The 20,746-nt window shown below is 37.2% G+C and overlaps 2 protein-coding genes across 4 annotated transcripts; one reads left to right on the top strand and one right to left on the bottom strand.

Moving 5' to 3' along the window:
* The first annotated feature begins 462 nt into the window (after window positions 1-462).
* LOC130986053 (zinc protease PQQL-like) lies at window positions 463-12,684 on the top strand. 3 transcript variants are annotated; one of them, XM_057909327.1, is made up of 21 exons: window positions 463-777; window positions 1,956-2,202; window positions 2,275-2,400; window positions 2,557-2,694; window positions 2,789-2,923; window positions 3,041-3,298; window positions 3,478-3,615; window positions 3,733-3,802; window positions 3,887-4,100; window positions 5,825-5,930; window positions 6,550-6,783; window positions 7,470-7,634; window positions 7,713-7,862; window positions 7,940-8,031; window positions 9,150-9,231; window positions 9,423-9,506; window positions 9,586-9,702; window positions 9,770-9,880; window positions 10,346-10,426; window positions 11,777-11,953; window positions 12,181-12,684. In XM_057909327.1, the coding sequence occupies exons 1-21, from the start codon at window positions 563-565 to the stop codon at window positions 12,256-12,258; spliced, it is 3,018 nt and encodes a 1,005-aa protein (XP_057765310.1). In that variant the 5' UTR covers window positions 463-562; the 3' UTR covers window positions 12,259-12,684. The 3 variants fall into 3 exon arrangements, with proteins under 3 accessions (XP_057765310.1, XP_057765316.1, XP_057765324.1); XM_057909333.1 differs by having other exon boundaries at window positions 638-777; window positions 1,961-2,202; XM_057909341.1 differs by having other exon boundaries at window positions 638-777; window positions 1,961-2,202; window positions 2,270-2,400.
* A 196-nt stretch (window positions 12,685-12,880) lies between these two features.
* LOC130986070 (asparagine--tRNA ligase, cytoplasmic 1) lies at window positions 12,881-16,328 on the bottom strand. Its single transcript, XM_057909350.1, has 6 exons — window positions 15,726-16,328; window positions 14,311-14,919; window positions 13,805-14,058; window positions 13,573-13,702; window positions 13,400-13,458; window positions 12,881-13,259 (listed from the first exon to the last, which is right to left on the bottom strand). The coding sequence occupies exons 1-6, from the start codon at window positions 16,212-16,214 to the stop codon at window positions 13,076-13,078; spliced, it is 1,725 nt and encodes a 574-aa protein (XP_057765333.1). The 5' UTR covers window positions 16,215-16,328; the 3' UTR covers window positions 12,881-13,075.
* Between the last annotated feature and the right edge of the window lie 4,418 nt (window positions 16,329-20,746).

Genomic DNA, 20,746 nt, shown 5'->3' with positions numbered 1-20,746 from the left:
TTGCTTTCCCTCCTTGTCTGTTTTGAGTTCAATCTCGCTTATATGCGGTGTGGTTTTCCCACTTTTGTGTAGGTAGTAGTCTTACTTGCGTGCAATTATTTTCCCATCTTTATGTAGTGTATAGGTTTCGTCTGCGTGCGATTATTTCTCCACATTTATATAGTGTAGAGGTTCCGCCTACATGCGAGTGACTTATTTGATTATTATATAATAAACGTCTCTTATAAAAAAATTAATAATAAAAAAAATTCACAAACAATCCGATAACTAGTTATTAAAGAAAAAAGAATCATTATTATCAAATTATCAAAGGCACGTTCGATACTAAAAACAAAAAGAAAACTTTTGATGCCACTTCAACATATTTTACCAAAAATAAATGTAATTTAATCATGTAATAAGTGGATAATCGAATCTCACAGTAGATACCAAACCAGTCATTTCCCCAATAAGTACATATTTTTGCAGGAGTACTTCTTTCTAATCCAACAATAAATTCAGTTGCTTTGAACAAAAATCTCACAATCAGAGCGAATTAGTTAAAAAATTCGGGCAATTCAGCATGGATTTATTGCCGGCAGAGTCGCCGGAGATCTTGGGGAAGAACAAACGGCGTTTTCGCTCGCTCAAGCTCGTTAGCGTTAATGGAGACGACGTTTTGCCGGAGATGCCGTACGGCGTCGAGTACGGCCGCCTCAGTAATGGTCTCACTTACTATGTGCGATGCAATTCGAAGCCGAGAATGAGAGCTGCTCTTGCTCTCGTTGTTAAGGTTGGGTACGTGTATCTTTTCTCCACCTCTCTCTTTCCCCCGCCCCTTTTTGGGGTTCCCCTGTTTCTGTGATGTGCATTGTAGTAATTTTACCCGAATCTGTGTTACATTGGTGGTAATTAGGAGTTCGTGTGGTTTCTGACGATGATGTGAATCTATAGTTCGCGTTTTAGTTTGGTCAGTATTTTTGGTTGGAAAAATAATTGTGGCGATAGAATAGCTTGTACACTGTAATAATAAAGATTGGTATGTGAAAAAATTATCAATGCCTCTGCATTTCAGAAATTACAGCTCAAGTTCTTAATCTCTTGCTAACATCATTCCGCCCAATGTTAAGGAGCTAGTAGCCAGTACTAAGTAGCTTGGTAACATCATTCCGTGCTATGTTGACTTCACACTTACAAAGTAGCTTGCTTCTAGGAGAGGCTTGTCTTCCTAATAGGGTTGACTGAGTATGAGAAGAGGTCAACCCAGACATGAGTGAGTAGTGATAGAGAAAAGAATAATCGAATACTACAGCCTAATCTGGTGCATGTGAAATAATGTACTTTGTTTTAATCAGAAAGCCCTTCAATTTAGGATGCTGCATTTATATATAGGTCATCCATAACATTCTCCCAAATGGCATCACTCTCCTATAAGCTAACACATTTATTTACACATTGTAGACAAGAGGGGTTAGTGGCGTTCAAGTATGAAGGACAATTATCTTTCTTTTGTTTGATCTTTTATGTTATACTGAGGATTGTGCTGTTAAATTATTACTTGGCATTCCATCTTTATTCAATCATGCTGTTGATGTGTACTGTGTAAAATAAGGTTTTTTGTAGTTGAGATAGCCAAAGTATTGCGTCGGTGAGAATAGCATAAATGCTAATCTGAAAATTGTGTTGTGTCACTTCAATACATGTATCACATCCCATTGAATTTTGTTCACTTTCACATCTCAGATGTGAATGTCGCATTTTAGATGTAAGCAATGGTTAATAAAATATAACCACTATACTAACAGCCCTTGCATGTTTTATTTTATCAATCGGATCTGTGACACATTCAAAGTACATTTTCTTTCTCTATGCTGTATACCTATGTAATCTTTCTTTTAAGATAAGATATATGTTATTTACATCTCATTTTGCTATAATATCAATGCATTTGCTGAGCTTAGCCTTTGACCTGGCAGTTCAGTTTTAGAAGAGGAGGAAGAGCGTGGAGTTGCTCACATAGTTGAGCATCTAGCTTTCAGTGCCACCAAGAAATATACAAACCATGATCTTGTCAAATTTCTTGAAAGTATCGGGGCTGAATTTGGTGCCTGTCAAAATGCTGTTACATCTGCTGATGAAACTATTTATGAGTTATTTGTTCCCGTAGACAAGCCTGAAATATTATCTCAATCCATTTCTGTTTTGGCGGAGTTCAGTTCTGAGGTAAAGGTTTATTTAGTTATATTGCCCCAGAATATTCTTGACTCAAACAATCTCATATCTTGTGTAGGACAGGTTCGTGTATCAGCAGGTGACTTGGAAAAAGAAAGGGGTGCTGTACTAGAAGAGTATAGAGGAAGCAGGAATGCTAATGGAAGGATGCAGGATGCTCACTGGGTTCTCATGATGGAAGGTTCAAAAGTAAGGTCTTAATTATGTTATACTTCCAGTCTCACTTTTACCCTTTCCTTCAATATTGCTGCATTGGAAATCAAAAAGAAAGTGTTAGATGCCATAGTTACTTGTATCCTAACACCGGGCTATTATAAAAGACGTAATCTCCTTTCCTGGTTGCAGTATGCTGATCGTTTACCCATTGGACTCGAAAAAGTGATCCGTACAGTTAACCCTGAGATTGTGAAGCGATTCTACAATAAGTGGTACCATATGCAGAATATGGCTCTGATTGCTGTTGGAGATTTTCCTGATACACAGGTTTAGTTATATATAAACATTTTCTTTCTATATAGAACCTTGCAGCAAGATTAACTGGTTGTATTATCCCCTTTCTCATATTTATCTATTATAGGGTGTTGTTGAGTTGATAAAGACTCACTTTAGGAATAAGAATCCAGCAGTTGATTCCCCACGGATACCGCGGTTCATAGTCCCTTCACATGAGGAGCCACGTTTCTCAAGCTTTGTGGAATCTGAGGCAGCTGGGGTTAATTCTGAATTCTTTAATTTTTCTTTTAGTTTTTATTTTCCTGTTGCTACTACCTTATTTTCTTAGTGTAGATAATCATGTATTAATACTATTTTCATAACTGATTTTTGACAGTCAGCAGTGATGATCAGTTGTAAAGTTCCGGTTGATGAGCTGAAAACTGTGAAGGACTACAGGAATATACTTGCTGAATCAATGTTTTTCCATGCATTAAACCAAAGGTTCTTTAAATTGTCCCGTAATAAGGATCCCCCCTACTTTTCATGCTCAGCTGCTGCTGATGTTCTTGTTCGTCCTACTAAGGCCTATATAATTACTTCATCCTGTAAGCAAAATGGGACAACTGAGGCACTAGAATCGATGTTGATGGAGGTGTGTGTTTAATACCAACTAAACCACTTGTAATTTCTTCACTTTACTTATGTTTTAACTTTTCAGTTAGCTAGGGTTTGCATTCTTCAGTTTCCTGATCACAAAATATCTGTTATGCTCTTTTATTGCCAATGGACCAACTTGTTATTCCTCACTATCACTTATTCTTGACTTTTCAGCTTGCTAGGGTTCGCTCTCATGGGTTTTCTGATCGTGAAGTAAGCGTTGCCCGTGCTCTTTTGATGTCAGAGATCGAATCAGCCTATCTAGAGAGAGATCAGATGCAATCTACCAACTTGCGGGATGAATATATACAAGTGATTCTCTCTCTCCTTCACTCTCGCTCGCGCACACACACACACACAGGTACTAACATGCACATATAAGTATTTCAAACATGTTATTATCATGTCTTGCATCATCTTATTGTGCAGCATTTTCTCCGAAATGAACCTGTTGTCGGGATTGAGTATGAAGCACAGCTACATAAAACTCTTTTACCCCGTGAGTTCTCTTAATTCTTTCTTTAATGTTCCTCTATAGGAAATAAAATCTCATGTTAAATTGTTTTGTTTTTGTCAATGGAAGAAATATCGGCAACTGAGGTATCTGGATATTCGGAGAATTTTAAGACATCACGTAGCTGTGTCATAAAAACAATTGAGCCTCAAGCAGCTTCAACAGTGGATGGTTTAAGAAGGGTTGTTTCAAGGGTTAATTCTTTGGAACAAGCTAGATGTATTTCTCCATGGGATGATGAGAACATCCCAGAAGAAATTATTAGTGTAGAGCCAAATCCAGGGTAAGCTGACATCTGTTTATGCATTACCTTTTCCAAATTTTTGGATGTATCTCTAACCATCAAAATTTGTCATTTGTTCTGGTCTGGTCTGTTCGGTAAATCCTCGAAATTGTATTTGAACCTTTATTCCTAGAGTCAACTTGGTGATAATGTCTAGCATTAAACAATAATAGTATGTATTACGATCAAATTTATTTTTCTTTCACCCTTTTGTGTTCTCTTTATCAGATGTTTGAGGCATGTGTGAGCCTTACTAGTATGCACTGCTATTTTCTGGCTAAGAGTGTCATATTGTGTTCATTATTTTTGTCTATTAATTTTCCTTTTACATAGAACAACATATTATTACATATTTTTATTTATTAAATCTCAAAGAGGTTTACATGATTTGATACGATGCATGATTACATTTTGTGTGAAATGAAGAAACGTGCATTCTCTGGATAGAACATAGATAAGAGACAAGAGGACACAGAATCAACAAATTAAAATAACCTAAAACAAACTAAAATGAAATAAAAATACAAAATTGTTATAGTGCCTTTGTATGCATCGTTATGTGATTTGATATTTATCTGAATATATTGTTTTGTTTACAAAAAAATGATTGAATAATCTTTTAATTTTATTCGATTCCTTTAATTAATCATACTCCCTCCGTCCACGAAAGAACTTCCTAGGAGGGAGTGGCACAAGTTTTAATAAAAAGATTGTTGAGTATATTGAGAGTGCAGAAAAAGTTGTTGAATGTATTGAGAGTGGTGAAAAGGTGTTATAATTAGTATTGAGAGTGGTGAAAAAGTGAAAATTAAAAGTAAATAATATATTATAAGTGGTGGGTATAGTCCAAAAATAGGTAGGAAGTTCTTTTGTGGACGTCCCAAAAAGGAAAAGTAGGAAGTTCTTTTGTGGATGGAGGGAGTATTTGATATCTCATTAATTATCCAATTAAAAAAGATTCGTCATTAACTTTATATCTAATTATTTAATATCCGTTGCACGCTAATGCTAATGATATTGGATATTGAATACAAAATTGAAATAGAGATTGAAATATAGAGTTTGTGAAAGATATTGTTTAAGAACTGGAGAGGGAACATGCAACCATGGATATGAAATAGCTGGCATTCATAGTTTCTATTCACATGCGACTCCTGTGGTGCACATGTAGAACACTGAAGTTTTATTTTTCCATCCTATTGTTGCTTTGTGGTCATATTCTTATGTTTTTCTCCTTACCTAATAATATTTCCCATTCTTCCAATTTATGGTTTGCTTTGCGCATATTCTTAGTCTAACAGATTTAAGCCTAGTATAGTTTCAAGAAGGGTTATTAGATATGCAGCACACTCTTATCCAATCCAGTACTACCATCTTCTAGTTCAACCCAGACTTAACATCACACGCACCAGTTCTTTGTGTTTCTATACCATGTTAATATTAACTAACAGGGAGCTTCTAATACTTGCCAATTGTTTTCAGATTTGATGAGTTTTGCCATTTGGCGTATATAGTGTCCCATAGACTTGAACATCACCCTCCAGTTCTTGATGTTTCGTATACCATGTTACAATTAACTACTTGAGAACTTAATTACTTGCCAACTTGTTTCAGATTTAACAAGTTGTGCCATTTGGCATATACTGTGTCCCCTGAGAAAATTAGTTGTCTTACGGGTTTCATATCTCCAATTCTGCTGCAATTATTATTATTATTTTTTTCAGTTCTGTGGTGCAGCAGTTTGAGCATTCCAGTATCGGTGCGTCTGAGTTGATTCTTTCAAATGGCATGCGAGTTTGCTATAAGTGCACAGATTTCTTTAACGATCAGGTATAAAAATGTTGTAAATCAGTAAAAAGATATTATAGGAAACCTTTGTATGTGTATACATATATAAGTATGTGGGATGGGGCATCTTTTATTGTTCTTTAATAGAAGAAATTTGGCAACTGAAGTTTTTTGCAGTTACAGGCGAAGAAAGTGTCTCTGCACTTTGCTGTATGTCATGGATCAGTGAATTCCTTAGTTATTCCTATCTTTCTGTATCTATTCATTGAAGAGATTTCTTTTCATTTCAATTGGATGTCTTATGTGAAGGACATAATTTTGGCTGATATTGATAGATTTATGTTTTAATGGTCGATGTGTGATTTTTCATTTTCCACATTCAATTGGCATTTTTGGGTACTATTGGGTGCTATCTGTGAGGCTTCATTTTATAGATTGCAATGATGTTTCCTTATAGCTATACTTCTCTGTGCAACTGTACACTCAACATCAAGTGTTCCAGAACTATTAAAGGGGCTTCACTGATGCTAAATGTTCTTTTTCAGCCTTATTGTTCCTGTTTAATTATAAGATTGTTTTGACAGCTTACTATGTTAGAGAGCTAATAATTCTGTATTAGTTTACACCAGTCTAGCTTAATATTAACATGCTGCTTAAACAGGTTCTTTTCACTGGTTTCTCATATGGGGGTTTGTCTGAACTTGAAGAATATGAATATTTTTCGTGTTCTATGGGTCCCACTATTGCTGGTGAGATTGGTGTATTTGGTCATAGACCTTCAGTGCTAGCAGATATGCTTGCTGGTAAAAGAGCTGAAGTAGGCACAAGCCTTGGAGCATATATGCGAAGCTTTTCTGGGGATTGCTCGCCTTCAGACTTGGAAACTGCCTTGCAGGTTTGTTTGAATGATGAAAATACTATCCTGCAACTTGTTAATCTAATTGATAAGTTTATTTATGCTAATGTGAAGTCTACTTTCCAATTCTAACGGTAAGAATTACATAAGTCCGGTACTAACTATATGTGTCCTACTTAACCTGCTCCTAAAAAGAAATTGTGTTATCAAGTGCTAATTTTCTCTCTTATGTGGATTCATTTCGGGTTATTTCAGTTCAACAGAATGGCAAATTAGATTTTGCATGGCCGAGTCAAGGTTAAACTAATTCCTTTAATGTTTAGAATTGTGAAGGTGGGATAGTTATATACTGTGATAAGATTATGAGCTATGACTTGGCTAAGATACATGAGATCCATTTTTATGTAGTAGTACTCAGGAGCAAGCCCAATCTAGCTCTTTATTGTTCTGTACTACACCATAGAATATCACGTCTAACCAAATGATGCTAGTAACATTTAGCTTAGCTTGGCACTTTTGAGATATTCTCATGTAGATTGCTACCCAACAAGATTAGCAGAAACTTCTTTTATCTACAAATGCTGTTTACTTATTGATGTCAGAGGGATTTATTGAAATCCAGAATATCTTCATGCCGATTAATCTGTTTTGTATTGGTATTCATTGTATGAATTATCCAACTAATACTTGTTCTTTCTCTGTTTGCTCTTTGTTCTCCTTCAAAGTTGGTCTATCAACTTTTTGTGACAAACCTACAACCAGGGGAAGAGGATGTAAAAATAGTGATGGAGATGGCCGAAGAATCTGTTCATGCTCAAGAGAGAGATCCTTACACGGCATTTTCTAATCGTGTGAGGGAGATCAATTATGGAAATTCCTATTTTTTTAGGGTAAGCTATTTCCCCTTCTTAGATTCTTTCTTTCTTCATTGTATAACATGAAACTTACATGACTAATATTGTCCTCAGCCAATAAAAATTGGTGATCTGAGGAAAGTTGATCCATTAAGAGCTTGTGAATATTTCAACAATTGTTTCAAGGACCCATCAACTTTCACTGTTGTCATTGTCGGAAATATTGATCCTTCCATTGCTTGCCCTCTTATACTGCAGTACTTGGTAAGCGCTGTATCTTCATCTAGGTTGTTCTTCATGTATATATCTTGCTAATTGTAAGTTCTTGAATTTTGATTCAGGGAGGTATCCCAAGACCCCCTGTGCCAATAATGAATTTCAAACGTGACGAACTCAAAGGCTTACCATTTACTTTTCCTTCCACTGTAATTAGGTAGGTCTACTCTCTATCCATATTATTTGCAAGCTATTGAAAATGATGCTTCATTAGTGATTTTCTCTTATCTGTAACACAATGTCAAATATCAGAAGTTGCACGGGGCAATTTTGTTGTCCCTAATGTGAGTTGGAATGCTAGTTTTGGGGCAATTTTTAGGATTCTAGTAAAACCTTCTCCAAGTTTTCTTTCTTCTTTTTAAATTTTCTGTTTGTTGTTGTTGTTGTTGCGGTTACATTTAGGATATATCCTAGTCAACGCTTCTTTGAAATAAATTTTTTCTTCTCTCTTTTTTCTTTTTCATTTTGGTTTGTTATAGAGGGGGGGGGGGGGGAGGAATGTATCATATAATACCCAAGCCTTAGGTAGTATGTAGTTCTTAGTTCTCAATCCCATCTACTGATCTTGTTTATCCAATGGTTGAGATTTTTCCGCCTTTTTTTGTAGTTTTAACTGGTTTTTTAATGGTAAGAAGGGTGTAACCATATTTTTTTAATGCTTAATGTAACACAAAAAATGTATACGATTAGATACAAACATGCATATTGTTGAGCAGAAAAATGCATAAAGTAAATAAAAAAAATTACTGATCTTTTCCTGTTCCTATTTTAACGGGATTTCATGTTGCAATTAGAGTATATTCGTATCTTTTATGCTTGATATTGAACACAAAAAATGCATATGATTAAACACAAACATGCATACTGTTGAACAGAAAAAATACATAAAGTACATTTAAAAAAATTACAATTTTCTGGAATTGATCTCCTCCCATTTTAACGGAGTTTCGTCATTAAGTCAGAGTATAACCATATTCTTTGCGTTTAAAGTTAAACATAAAAATACATATGGTTAAACACTAACATGCATATTTTTTAACAAAAAATGCATAAAGTAAATTCATGGGTTATCCACTTATACGATTAAACCCTTATCATATTTAAATAAGAAAAAAAAAAGTGGGATTCACGTGAAATGCGTTTGGATTGTCCAAATTTTCACTATAAGTGGTAAAAATTGGGTACTACTACTATCTAAGGCTTGGGTAATTGCAATTTAACCATACATGCATTAGTTTCTGAACCTTGCCAATAACATAATAATTTGGCTTGCAGAGAAGTTGTTCGGAGCCCCATGGTGGAAGCTCAGTGCTCAGTTCAGCTGTGCTTTCCGGTTGAGCTCAAGTATGAAAATATGGTACTATTAAGCGTTCGCTCAAGTAGTTTATGTTACTATTATGCTTTTTTTTAATCAGTTAATGTGATTATTATGCCATTTATGCTTAGTAAGAAACAGACTAATATGCTTTGCCTCTTCTAAAATATTTCAAAGCGAACACATAACCTCATACAGCAGATTCTCTTCCACTGATTCTATATATTTTGTAGATGGAAGATGTTCACTTGACTGGACTGGTGAGCAAGCTCCTCGAAACAAAGATGCTACAAGTCCTTCGTTTTAAGCATGGACAGGTATGGCTGTGAAATATATTTGCTCTATTATACAATTACCTGAGCTAATGTTTCTAGAAATCATTGTACTAATTTCCAGATTTACTCGGCTGGAGTTTCTGTTTTCCTTGGTGGTAACAAACCTTCAAGAGATGGTAACATTCGTGGAGATATAAGCGTTAATTTTTCTTGTGATCCCGATATCTCGTCAACTCTGGTGAGCCTTTTCTTTTTCAATTATTTGTTTCTAAAACTTGTATCTTACCTGGAAAATAACTGTACAGGTTAGTCTTGGTTTGGACGAAATTCAACGTCTTCAAGATGAAGGACCTTCAGATGATGATGTTACTGCCATCCTAGAAATTGAGCAAAGGGCCCATGAAAATGGACTGCAGGTGACTCTTCGAGAAATGGATTTCATGATGCGCATTATCAAATTTTCTTCTTATTCTTTTCAGAAGAGTATATGTTGTATGTAGAAATAGGAATAAGTCTCCTCCTAAAAGTAAGAAACTGATGCGAACATCCTAAATCATCTTAGGAACCCACTATAACATGGATCATAAATCAGGATCCCTTCATTTGGAACCCATTATGTCTTTTATTTTTTCCTATTGAGGAATTCCACGCTCCCCCTCAAGATGGGCCGTAGATGTTAGTTGACCCTAGCTTGAAATACAAATTTTCAAACTTTGTTCTTGGTAATCACTTTACACTACATTAAATATGGACCCACACACCTTTAAACTACAATCTTACTCTCCTAAATAACCGTGCTGGAAAGAAATAGGCCAAGTCGGTTGGGATGGAGGGAGTACTAGTTTGTGGTCATTTCTTCTAGCTGATTTCTGTCATTTCAGGAAAACTACTATTGGTTGGACAAAATTTTGCGGAGCTACCAGTCAAGGATTTATTCTGGTGATGTCGGGGCTTCATTCAAGGTATTAAATCATGTTTTATTTTATTTTGACCATTTATTAATTGCATGACTGTTTCAGCCCGATATATTTCAAATTCACTTTTAAATGGACATTCTATGTTTCAGGTTCAGTTTCCCTCAAAAAAAAAAAGTTTCAGGTTCAGTTATTTTAGAATAAAGTTCTTACTTCAATTACTTACGACCTATGAAATTGACACGAAAATGCCTGAACTTCCGCAAAATGTTGACACTATACCTGGTTTTGATTTCTAGGAATGTTCTCCCTCTTGTGGAATAGAAAATGTGTCTTGTATAAAGGTTTTATTAAAATATTTTATTTAAATGAAGTAATGGAGTACCCGAACTAACAACAAATTGGCATCTATGGAACTTTCTTCGAAACATCACCTATTATTAATTGTAGCAATGTCAAAATATCAATATCAGTGTATTTCATGGTGTATTCCACCAGATGTACTATCCACTCCCTATCCATAATCATTTACAAGTCTATAATCACACATACACCCATGTCATATGTGTGAAAATTTGCTGTGGCTATGACAGACGATGTTACATCTAAAGACCATAATTTACAATATATCTGTATGATACATCAAATCTATCTGCATCCAGCTAGACATTCTAAAACATTTAGTTTTCATTCCCCAAGCCACTGCCCAACAATATCTTCTAGAACAGTTGAAAATGGAATGCATTGCCTGAGCTGCTCTTGAGGCTCTTAATCGACTGCTGTCCTTGTAGCTTACTTGCAGATTAACTTTAAAGCTGTCTAATCTCACCCATTACATATTACTGACTTTATTTTACGTTATGACCTCTAGTCAGTAGTCATAATCGTCTCATTAAATTAGAATCCCTCAACTGTTATTGGGTGCCGTATGATTTGAGATCTGTACTAGTTTCTTATCGTATCATTGGCCACTATTTAGTCAATTCGCCACCATATTATTTTTTTACATGTGGCCTTGATCATTTAACTTTGTTCGACACTTCCACCAGTCCAAGTGTGTTGACATGACTATGGTCTGATTCTTCTTTGTCTTGTATGCATGAGAAGAGTCCGAGCTAATAGTTATTGGGCTTTGTGCTGGAAAACCCTCACAGTCCTGCTCACCAATGTAGGTCGGGCTTTTATGATAATGAAATCTATGTATCACTTGCTCTGTGCTAGATAAATGTGTGCAGAATAGATGGTAATTGACTAACAAAAATTAGTTATTGATTTTTACTTGTGGTGAAAGCATGAAAGCCTCCGATGTCATCTTTTGCCTAAGATGGCACTACATAACGCCAGAGAAATGAGTTTGGAGCCTTCTTGTTGGTAATATGTCGGTGGTTATACTTGCAGATTCAAGATGAGGGGCGCACCAGAGTGAGAAGTAGCTTAACACCATTAACAGTGCAGTCAGCATTACAAAGAATCATACCTTGTCCTTGCAAAAAGCAGTATACTGTAGTGATCCTAATGCCTCAGTTACCCCGCTTCAAGAAGTTCAAATCACTCCTCGGCTTCAGAGATGTTAAGGTAAACACTGGATTCTTTTTTTTCTTTTTCTTTTTTCTTTTCCTTTCAGGAATTACATATTACGCTTGCTATGGGTAATGCATGAAATGACGAGTTCTCATTTTCAAGCTTGAGCTATGATAGTGGACTGCTACAACTTTCTCCCTGCATTCCCACTTTAACACGCTTTTATCAATTTTATCCAACATGTTACAGAATATTCAGAACTTCCAAATTCTGTGCTGCAGATTTTGGTTGGCATTGCCAGTGTGACAGTTTTGGCTCTATGCGTATGGAGATATTCTCGAAGAGCAACAAGATCATAGGAATGGACGTGCACATATACGGATTAGATTAACCTGATTAAAAATGGAAGATTTCAATTGGTGCTGTACTTGTTCTATTCCGAATATGCAAAGAGCCATTCTTTATGTGAGCCTCAGAACACAACGAACATATATTGCTTGCTTGTTGGTTACAGGCTCTCTTTTCGAACGTCACTTTGGCGGAGTCTGTACTCTGCAGTGCATCATCCCAGCCTACAGATAACATAGGATGTATTATTGGTATTTGTACCAAAGAGAGGTGGTAAGAATTGTAAATGGTAAAGACCTTTAGCCAATTTCTTAGTTGAAGCTAAAGAATAATTTCATAAGTCACTAATATCGGTGCTTGGTAATATGTTGGCAATCTATTTTACGACAGACCATGTACTTACTTTAATGGAAAGAGATACTGCGTCTTACATTCTACACGGCACCCTTTTATTTTTAACATAAAGTACAAATTATGATCATAAATGTGATATATTGGATTCAAATTGACAACTTTTCCAGTCGGGCGACAACTTGTACAAACTACCCACAAGCATATCAAAGAAGGCACGCAGAAATGCCACGGCTTGTTTAGCAGATTGATATGCTCATTAGGTAAATTCGGAAAGATAAATTTCAAAATTTGCAAATATGTTAAGTTGCAAGTCTTTAATCCACTTGTCGAACTATTTAACTGTAAAACCAAAATAGAAAAAAATGAACAAAACAACACAAGCGATATTTTCACACTTTCAGACCTCTATCTTAACTTGAAACAAAGTTGCGTATAGGTGCTTCTAAGACTAATACTTTCTGCTAAAACCGTGGTTCAAAGATCTGCCCTCCCTGGGTATCTGGGAAAAGGAATCACATCTCTAATGTTTTCGACTCCCGTGGCAAAGAGAATCATCCGCTCAAAACCAAGGCCGAACCCACTGTGTTCAACTGTCCCATACCTTCGCAGGTCAAGATACCATTGATATGGTTCCAGTGGAAGATCCAAATCCAATATCCTGCAAATAAAACAATGTCAGCAGGTTTTCACAAAGCATGGTCGACAACAATTAGGTTAAAGCGATGGGAGGAGAGAGATATTATGGTGGTACATCTACAGTGAAGAAAACCGAATAATGGTTGCTGAAATTTGCCATACCTTTGCCTTAGAACCTCATAATTCTCTTCTCTTTGGCTTCCACCAATAAGTTCACCCACCTGAACAGCACATGAATACAGCTCATAGAAGTTCAACAAAGATAAATAACAACCACTAAATCTTCAACAGGGTAAACTATAAATTTCTGCAAGATATATGCATAAAGTGAGTACCTTGGGTACGAGGACATCCATTGCAGCGACAGTCTTATTGTCTTCATTGACCTTCATATAGAATGCTTTGATCTCCTTTGGGTAGTTATAAACAATAACAGGTGCTTTGAATTTCTCCTCCGTCAAGTACCTACATTAAAATTTGAGCACTCCAATTTATGTATAAACCTCAGGCTGGACTAGAGGTGATGACTCAATAAAATATAACGTGATTATATACAAGAAATATTACCTTTCATGCTCAGAAGCTAAATCAATGCCCCATTCTACTTTGTTCTCAAATTTCTTCACTTTAGCAGCTTCCTCAAGAATTTCAACAGCCTTAGTGTAAGTTATTCTTTCAAACTTGGATTCTGCAACCATTTTAAGCCGTTGCAAAGCATTTTTGTCAACATGCTTGGTCATGAACTCCATATCGTCATAGCAATTATCAAGTAACCACTGACAGAGGAATCTAACATATGCCTCTGCACAGTTCATATCATCCTGCAGAGGATATCAGCTCTGTTATTAACTATGCTATAAAATGCCAAAAACACCTCAAAGTTTTTGTGCATAAGTAAACAACACAGTGGTTCCTTTAATTTAACAATCAGAAATGTTTCATACAGAAAGATTGAGTAAACTACGCTTGCATCTTCATCTGTAGGATAGCATGGATATTTACATACACAAACACATAACTATATTAGCAGATAACCGAACTTATGTGCATAGAAAATTAAACAATTAGCATACCTGTATATCAGCAAATGCTATTTCAGGTTCCACCATCCAAAATTCAGCAAGATGTCTAGATGTGTGGGAGTTTTCTGCTCGAAATGTGGGCCCAAAGGTATACACACTACTGAGGGCACAAGCATATGTTTCAACCTGTAGTTGCCCTGATACTGTTAAAAATGCTTGTCTGGCGAAAAAGTCTTCTGTGTAATCAATTTTTCCATCTTTTTTTGGGATACCACCATGAAGCCTAAATCTTTCTCCCAGCTTGCATCTTTCTTCAAGCTTTGCGAAGTTCTCTTTAGCCTTCGTCAGCTCAGAAACAGCAGCAGAAATTTCCTCTTTAATTGCCTTAGCAGCCTTTAGTTGAGCCACAGCTTCACCTTTCTCCTTTACAGCAAGCTCAGCTTTCTTTAAGTCAGCTTCTGAAGGAGGAGGGTTCTCCTTGAGCTCCTTCTCTAATTTCTCGGCATCGTTAATGAGTGTCGTGACTTGAAACATTTCCCCTGCACCCTCACAATCACTAGTCGTGATGATAGGTGTATGGATATACAGAAAGCCATGGTTCTGGAAGAACGTATGTGTGGCATAAGCCAAGGCATTGCGAATTCTGGCAATTGCAGATATCTGGATGATAAAATGAACTAATTTCAGGTAGAAAATATTAGCATAGTAATGCATATACAGAAGGTACTAAATAAGTTGCTGTCCAATATACAGAAAATGAATCATAAGATAATGGTGATGCAAAACATTTTGGTTCAAATTCTACTCCAGCGCCAGATAAAAAATTGACATGTTAATATGAAACACAAGTTTGTGAAATTCACTATCAGTATATGCTTCAAAAGATGCATTAAATCCATAAGTTAAGTCTCACATTCACTCCACTCAAAACAATTAAAAAACCTATTTAACCGTTTAAAAACAGACACTTGTATATCTAGAGGAGTTGGCACCAAACAGACAGACAAAATGTTAGTTACCCAACACAATCGAGTCTAACACATATCATGGCAATGTCATTTTACTTACTGCAAGTGAAATGCAATCTTACATCACCACAGGATTTATCACTAAAATTCATTCTCTAACTAAAACAAGTACTCAAAAAGCTTCTAACAAGTCGCCTTATAAAACTTTCAAGAATCAAAAGATTCACAAGGATACAATAAAATCATTTATTTTTATAAACCATTCAACTAAACAACCACATCAATATACAACTACATACACATCAATAAATCATTCGACTAAACAACCACATACAGTCTCCCCCAATGACGACCCTACAACCGCAAAGAAAAGATTTTTCGGAGCAATTGAATCAAAAGCAATCGGAGATCCGCACATCATCGTTCAATCTTAAGCATATACACAATAAGAAAGACAGAAAAAAAAAAATTAACACAAAAAAAGAAGGAATTGCATACAATGTTGGTCCTGGGGCGAAGATGCACAACATCCCTGAGCAACTCAAGCGGAAGCTTCGCCTTCGACTTCGGCAAAGGGTACTTAGCCGCATCCACAGTCCCCACCCTAAGAACACTGGTCACTTGCAGCTCAATTTTCTGCTGTGTCGCCGTCGCCGGCGGCTGCTGCAGCACTCCCTCAACGTGGACGCACGTCCCCGTGGCGACCACGTCGCTCACCTTGTAGACGTCGGCTTTCACGAGCACCTGCAGATTCTCGGGCGACGATCCGTCGTTCACCTGCAAAAAGGCGAGAGCGCCCTTCTCCGCCTCCCGGCCCGTTTTCACCCATCCTCCGATTCGGACCTTCCGTCCGTTCAGCCCGGCGCCCTTGTCGGGGCGGCCGAGGATAGACTTGATCAGTACGCGCTTCGAGAACTCAGCTTCCGATACGGCGTCGCTGAGGGTGAGGCCATCCATCGTCGGCGGCGGAGTGAAATCAGCTGACATTTCTGTGAGTGGGGATTGTGTAATGTTACTAAACCCTAGTTAGTTTTCAAGGGGGCTATTTATATGGCCGCGATGTTCCAGCGAATCCGGGTGGGTTCTCGGAAAATATTTGATTCTCCGATTTTAGACGGAATCTTGACCCGGGAAATCTTCCATTTCGCGGCCAGCCACCAATGGTTGATTGACACGTGGCACATTAACTTTTGATCTACCGTTATTTCCCAAGTAAATGTGCCGAGTCCACATATTTCCAAAATTAATTTTTGCACCAATTGTTAATTGCCTTAACAACATAACATGCTATAATCCCTCTCAAAAAAAAAACATAACATGCTATAAATATTTCTAGGCAAAATATATTTGGAATTCCCTATACTTTTATTTTTTTATTTCATTAAATCTCTCTACAATTTTTTCATTTTAATTAATCCTTATACTTGTATCTTTAATTTCCTTTTATCCTTGTATAAGAGATCTTTTCATTCACTTTTCGATTATCATTCGCGATACGTCATCTATTTCAATGACTCTCTCTCTTTCACCCTTATTCAACCTTGTCTGCAAATTAAAGAAAATGGGATCCTAAATTTGAAGCTACTTTTTTTTTCCCTATTTTCAACGAAAGCTTCGCCGCCCACACACTATCGCTAACATACTAGCAGCAATGTTGCTCGTCACATCGTCAATGTCCTCGTCTGCTTGCAGTAGTCATCGAGCCTTGGTCCTCGTGGTTACTGGTGCAGTCGTGCCACCCATATTTGTCATAATGAAAGTTTGAAAATAGTAAAGAGATGAAACAAGTAAAAATGCTAAATTTGACTTATAAGTCAGAAAAAACAAAAAAATGATAACTAAATTCTCAATTCTCAAACCCTATATTATCAAATTATTAAAACACTCAAATCTACTTTTTAATGCATATGATCATAAAGGAAAGATAAGTTCATATATGAGATAAATTTAAAAAAGCTATAGAAATCAACACATTCAATTTCAAAGTGGCTCCTCAATTTTTTGTAACTTTGAACGTTTGTAACTCTCTAGATACTTGAACTCTGAATAAGATAGTTGTGTAAAGGTAATTGAAATGAGCTCTCAATATATTTGACAGTTTGTTATTTAAAATTATATTAAATAAATGGGTAATCGACGAAAAATACACAGTTTTTTTTTCATTTTATGATTTATATCATCATCTTTTAAATTTGACCAATAAATGTATCAATTTATAATTTATTCGCAATTATCTCACGGTGAGGGCTTCACGTTAAATCGAAACTGATGTGTACTTCTGTGTCTAAATCGATACTAATGTGTCAATTTGTTAGACGAAACAACGTTGTTTCATTAAGAATTAAAAACAGAGTATATTTAATTAAGAGCCATAAAAATCCTAAACTCCTAGAGTCAGAGGAGGTCGACGGGGCTGCTTTAGACATTTCATCTTCTGCAGAACCAGAGGATATCGATGGGGGATGTTTCATGCAATTGACTAGGGTCACCGGAGGGGCTGCTCGTGCAGACGACCTGTTAGGTCCCGGGGGGTCTCGAATAGGTGTATGGGGGGGGGGGAATACACCTATGGGCTATTTTTACAAAATCCTCAATCAGAGGGATCTCAAGATAGAGATCTAAATGAAACTTTACACGCAAACAAAGACACATGTTGACTGAAAATAGTTTTGACCAAACAGGGTTGACGACTGATACTGAACGCTCTTCAGTAAGGAGTTATCAGTTAAGTTACTGGAACTTAACTGATGCACTTATGGGCTTCAGTCAAGTTTGCTAAAACAGAGATGATAACACTCTTCCTGACTATCAAAAGATAGATCAATCAGACTGATATCATACGCAGCGGAAATTAAACTTAGTTTCGCAATAGTCTCGGTTGAGCACGTTGTTGGTCTTAGGTTTCTCTTTGCCGTTAATCAGTATTCAGTTTATCAATTGAAACAACACAAGTAGGAATGTAAAACTGAAAGCTGTAAACAACACAGAGACTTTTACGTGGTTCGGAAAAACCCTTTCCTACATCCACGGTCGGTTGATCAGACCAACAATCCACTCCGTAAGTGCTTAACAGGTGCACTGCAAACCAAACTGTGTGCTTGCCGGGTGCACACAACCGTACCACTGAAGAAAACCCTTCTTCAGTACCCACGCTTCACTCGTGTCGGATTTCTCTTGCTTAGCACAACCCGCGCTAAGACTCTCAGAGTCAGATAACCCTTCTGAACTCCAAATCACTCAAAACACTCAAATCTTTCTTTTGGAAAGGAGGTTTGAACGAGTGCCAACTATACTGCAAAGAACAAGTTCTTTGTAGCAAGTTTGACCTTGGCTTCTGGGTAAACAGAGGTTTGCCTAAGGTCTAAGAGAATGTATGTAATCAGCAGTGACTGATTTTGGCTTTGGAATTCTCTTATTCGATTCAAGCTTTGGGGAGGTTAAGCTTTAGGCTGAGTAGCAATTTCGGCAGAGCTTCAGCTTATGTCGTTGAATCGGTGAAGGTTGGAGTGATCCTCGAGCGCTATTTGTAGGAGAACTCTTGAATAGATCCGTTGGCGTAGAACGTCCTCAAGATTTCTTCCGTTGGAGAGCAATTCGAATTTGGGCTGAGGCTTCAATCTTCGAGGTTCCTTGTCTGGTGGAAACGGCTCTCTTGAAGGACAGGAGATGTGACGTCTCTGATAAAGTAACCACCAAATAGGAATGACCTCTGCAGAGATAAGATCCTGAGATATCTGGATTTAATGCGGCTGTACTCTTGTGAGTACGTGGCTTTCTTTGAACGTTGGAAGATCAGTCCGAGGAAGAATGATCAACTGATACTTGACTTTAGTATCAGTCTGTGGCACGCATTAAGTAATCAGTTCCAAACTGATTCTTCAACTGATACTTCAGTTGGTATCTTCAGTCTTCAGTCTTTCGTCCTTCAGTCTTCAGTCTTCAGAACCGCATACTAAACTAGAAACGAACTCTAACACTTGAGTTCAAAACTGTTCTAGTCTATTACAATTAAGACCTATGAGTTTTGGTATCATAAAAACAAGGATTAGGATATTCCACAAGGTTCCCAACACGACCCTACTGTTAAAGCAAAATGGCATTGCCATTTGGGGGCTTGGTTTTGTGTGGTGGCAGGTTGTTGATGCGGGTGTTGTCGAATCCTGGAGAGAGGGATCGACATCGATAGAAGTAAGGGAAGAGTTTATGAGGTGGGGAAGGTGGAAGGCGGCAACGGTGGCAGCAAGTGGCGTGAGTGATAGAGAATGAAGATTAAGGGCAGAATAAATGGCAACGGCAGAAGTGGAGAAGGATAAGGCTCTGCGGGGGTGGGGAAAGGATGAAGGACTAGTGTGTGTGTGTGTGTGTGTGAGAGAGAGAGAGAGAGAGAGAGAGAGAGAGAGCGAAATATGTGTGATTTGACGATTTTAACTTTCACGTTGACAATTTCGGGTGTCGCATCAAATTTGAATTGTGCGAACTTCTTGCAATTCTTAGGATAATTGCAAATAAATTATAAATTGATGTAGTTATTGGTTAAACTGAAAGATGATGATATAAATTAGGGGAAAAAAAATAACTTATACATTTTCCTAATATTACTCCTTAAAAAAATTATAAACAAACATTAAAGAATGATCAAGGTTAACGAAATCAGCAAATTATAAACAAACATTAAAGAATGATTTCTTTTGGGCCTTAGAATTCCCAGCCCAGCCCGGTCAAAACTACGGGCGGGCTTGGCCATTTTCGGCCCATTTTGACAACTCTACCTTCACATATAAGAGACCAGTCACCAGCTCATTTAAATGCAAGTCTGCAACACCAAGCTCCTTCACAGTTTTTCATTCATTTCTTCTTGCAACGCCCAGCTCCTCCACAGTTCTTCATTCCCTTCTTCCCAAAAAGATAAATCTCTTCTTTTCTTTGTAGGCAACCACTTACTGCTGCGTACTACTCGGAGGGAGTATTATTTGTAGGCAACCACCTACTGCTACGTACTACTCGGAGGGAGTATTATTTGACTAGCAATTGCTTTAAAGCGTATTTCGAATGAACTCGAGGATATGCAGAAGGATTCTCCTATTTTTTTCAATGCAGGTAGATCGATTCTTTCCCCTTTTGTTTATTAGAACGCTGCACTTCAAGTCTCAACCTGTTGTCACAACGTCCCTACCAAGTGCTCAGCTAAAAACTGAAACCAAAGAAAATAAAAGAAGAAATCTGCAGAACAGAAGCATGCACACAAGGTGTTTGTTAAAAAGTCGGAACCAAAAAACAGAGAGGGAAAAAAATGAAAGTGGGCTGCGCTGTTGACGATCCACTACCCTGAAAATAATTTAGGCCGACTCAATTGTGCTAGTCCCGCAGGCCAATCGTTCCCCAAGGTTAACACAACGATCAAGCAAAGTGTGCAAGAAAGAAGGCAATGGTTAATCTCATCTATCCCCCAAACTCTGGAACCAAATAAATAAGCAAGAGGCGTTCCTATCTAGCAGAAAAAACGGAGCACCAAAGAACAG

The sequence above is a fragment of the Salvia miltiorrhiza genome, chromosome 1, assembly GCF_028751815.1.
Source record: "Salvia miltiorrhiza cultivar Shanhuang (shh) chromosome 1, IMPLAD_Smil_shh, whole genome shotgun sequence".
NCBI classification, from domain to species: domain Eukaryota; kingdom Viridiplantae; phylum Streptophyta; class Magnoliopsida; order Lamiales; family Lamiaceae; genus Salvia; species Salvia miltiorrhiza.
Note: the sequence above shows the minus strand (reverse complement) of the source record. Positions and strands in the feature narration are given on the sequence as shown.

Bases quoted from the DNA above. Each gene is read 5' to 3' on its own strand.
- LOC130986053 (XM_057909327.1), top strand. From the start codon at position 563: ATGGATTTATTGCCGGCAGAGTCGCCGGAGATCTTGGGGAAGAACAAA. The intron at 5,931-6,549 runs GTATAAAAATGT...CTGCTTAAACAG, and splicing joins CAGATTTCTTTAACGATCAG to GTTCTTTTCACTGGTTTCTC. The intron at 9,703-9,769 runs GTGAGCCTTTTC...ATAACTGTACAG, and splicing joins CCGATATCTCGTCAACTCTG to GTTAGTCTTGGTTTGGACGA.
- LOC130986070 (XM_057909350.1), bottom strand. From the start codon at position 16,214: ATGTCAGCTGATTTCACTCCGCCGCCGACGATGGATGGCCTCACCCTC. The intron at 13,459-13,572 runs GTACTCACTTTA...TGTGCTGTTCAG, and splicing joins TGGATGTCCTCGTACCCAAG to GTGGGTGAACTTATTGGTGG. The intron at 13,260-13,399 runs GTATGGCAAATT...TTTTATTTGCAG, and splicing joins TATGAGGTTCTAAGGCAAAG to GATATTGGATTTGGATCTTC.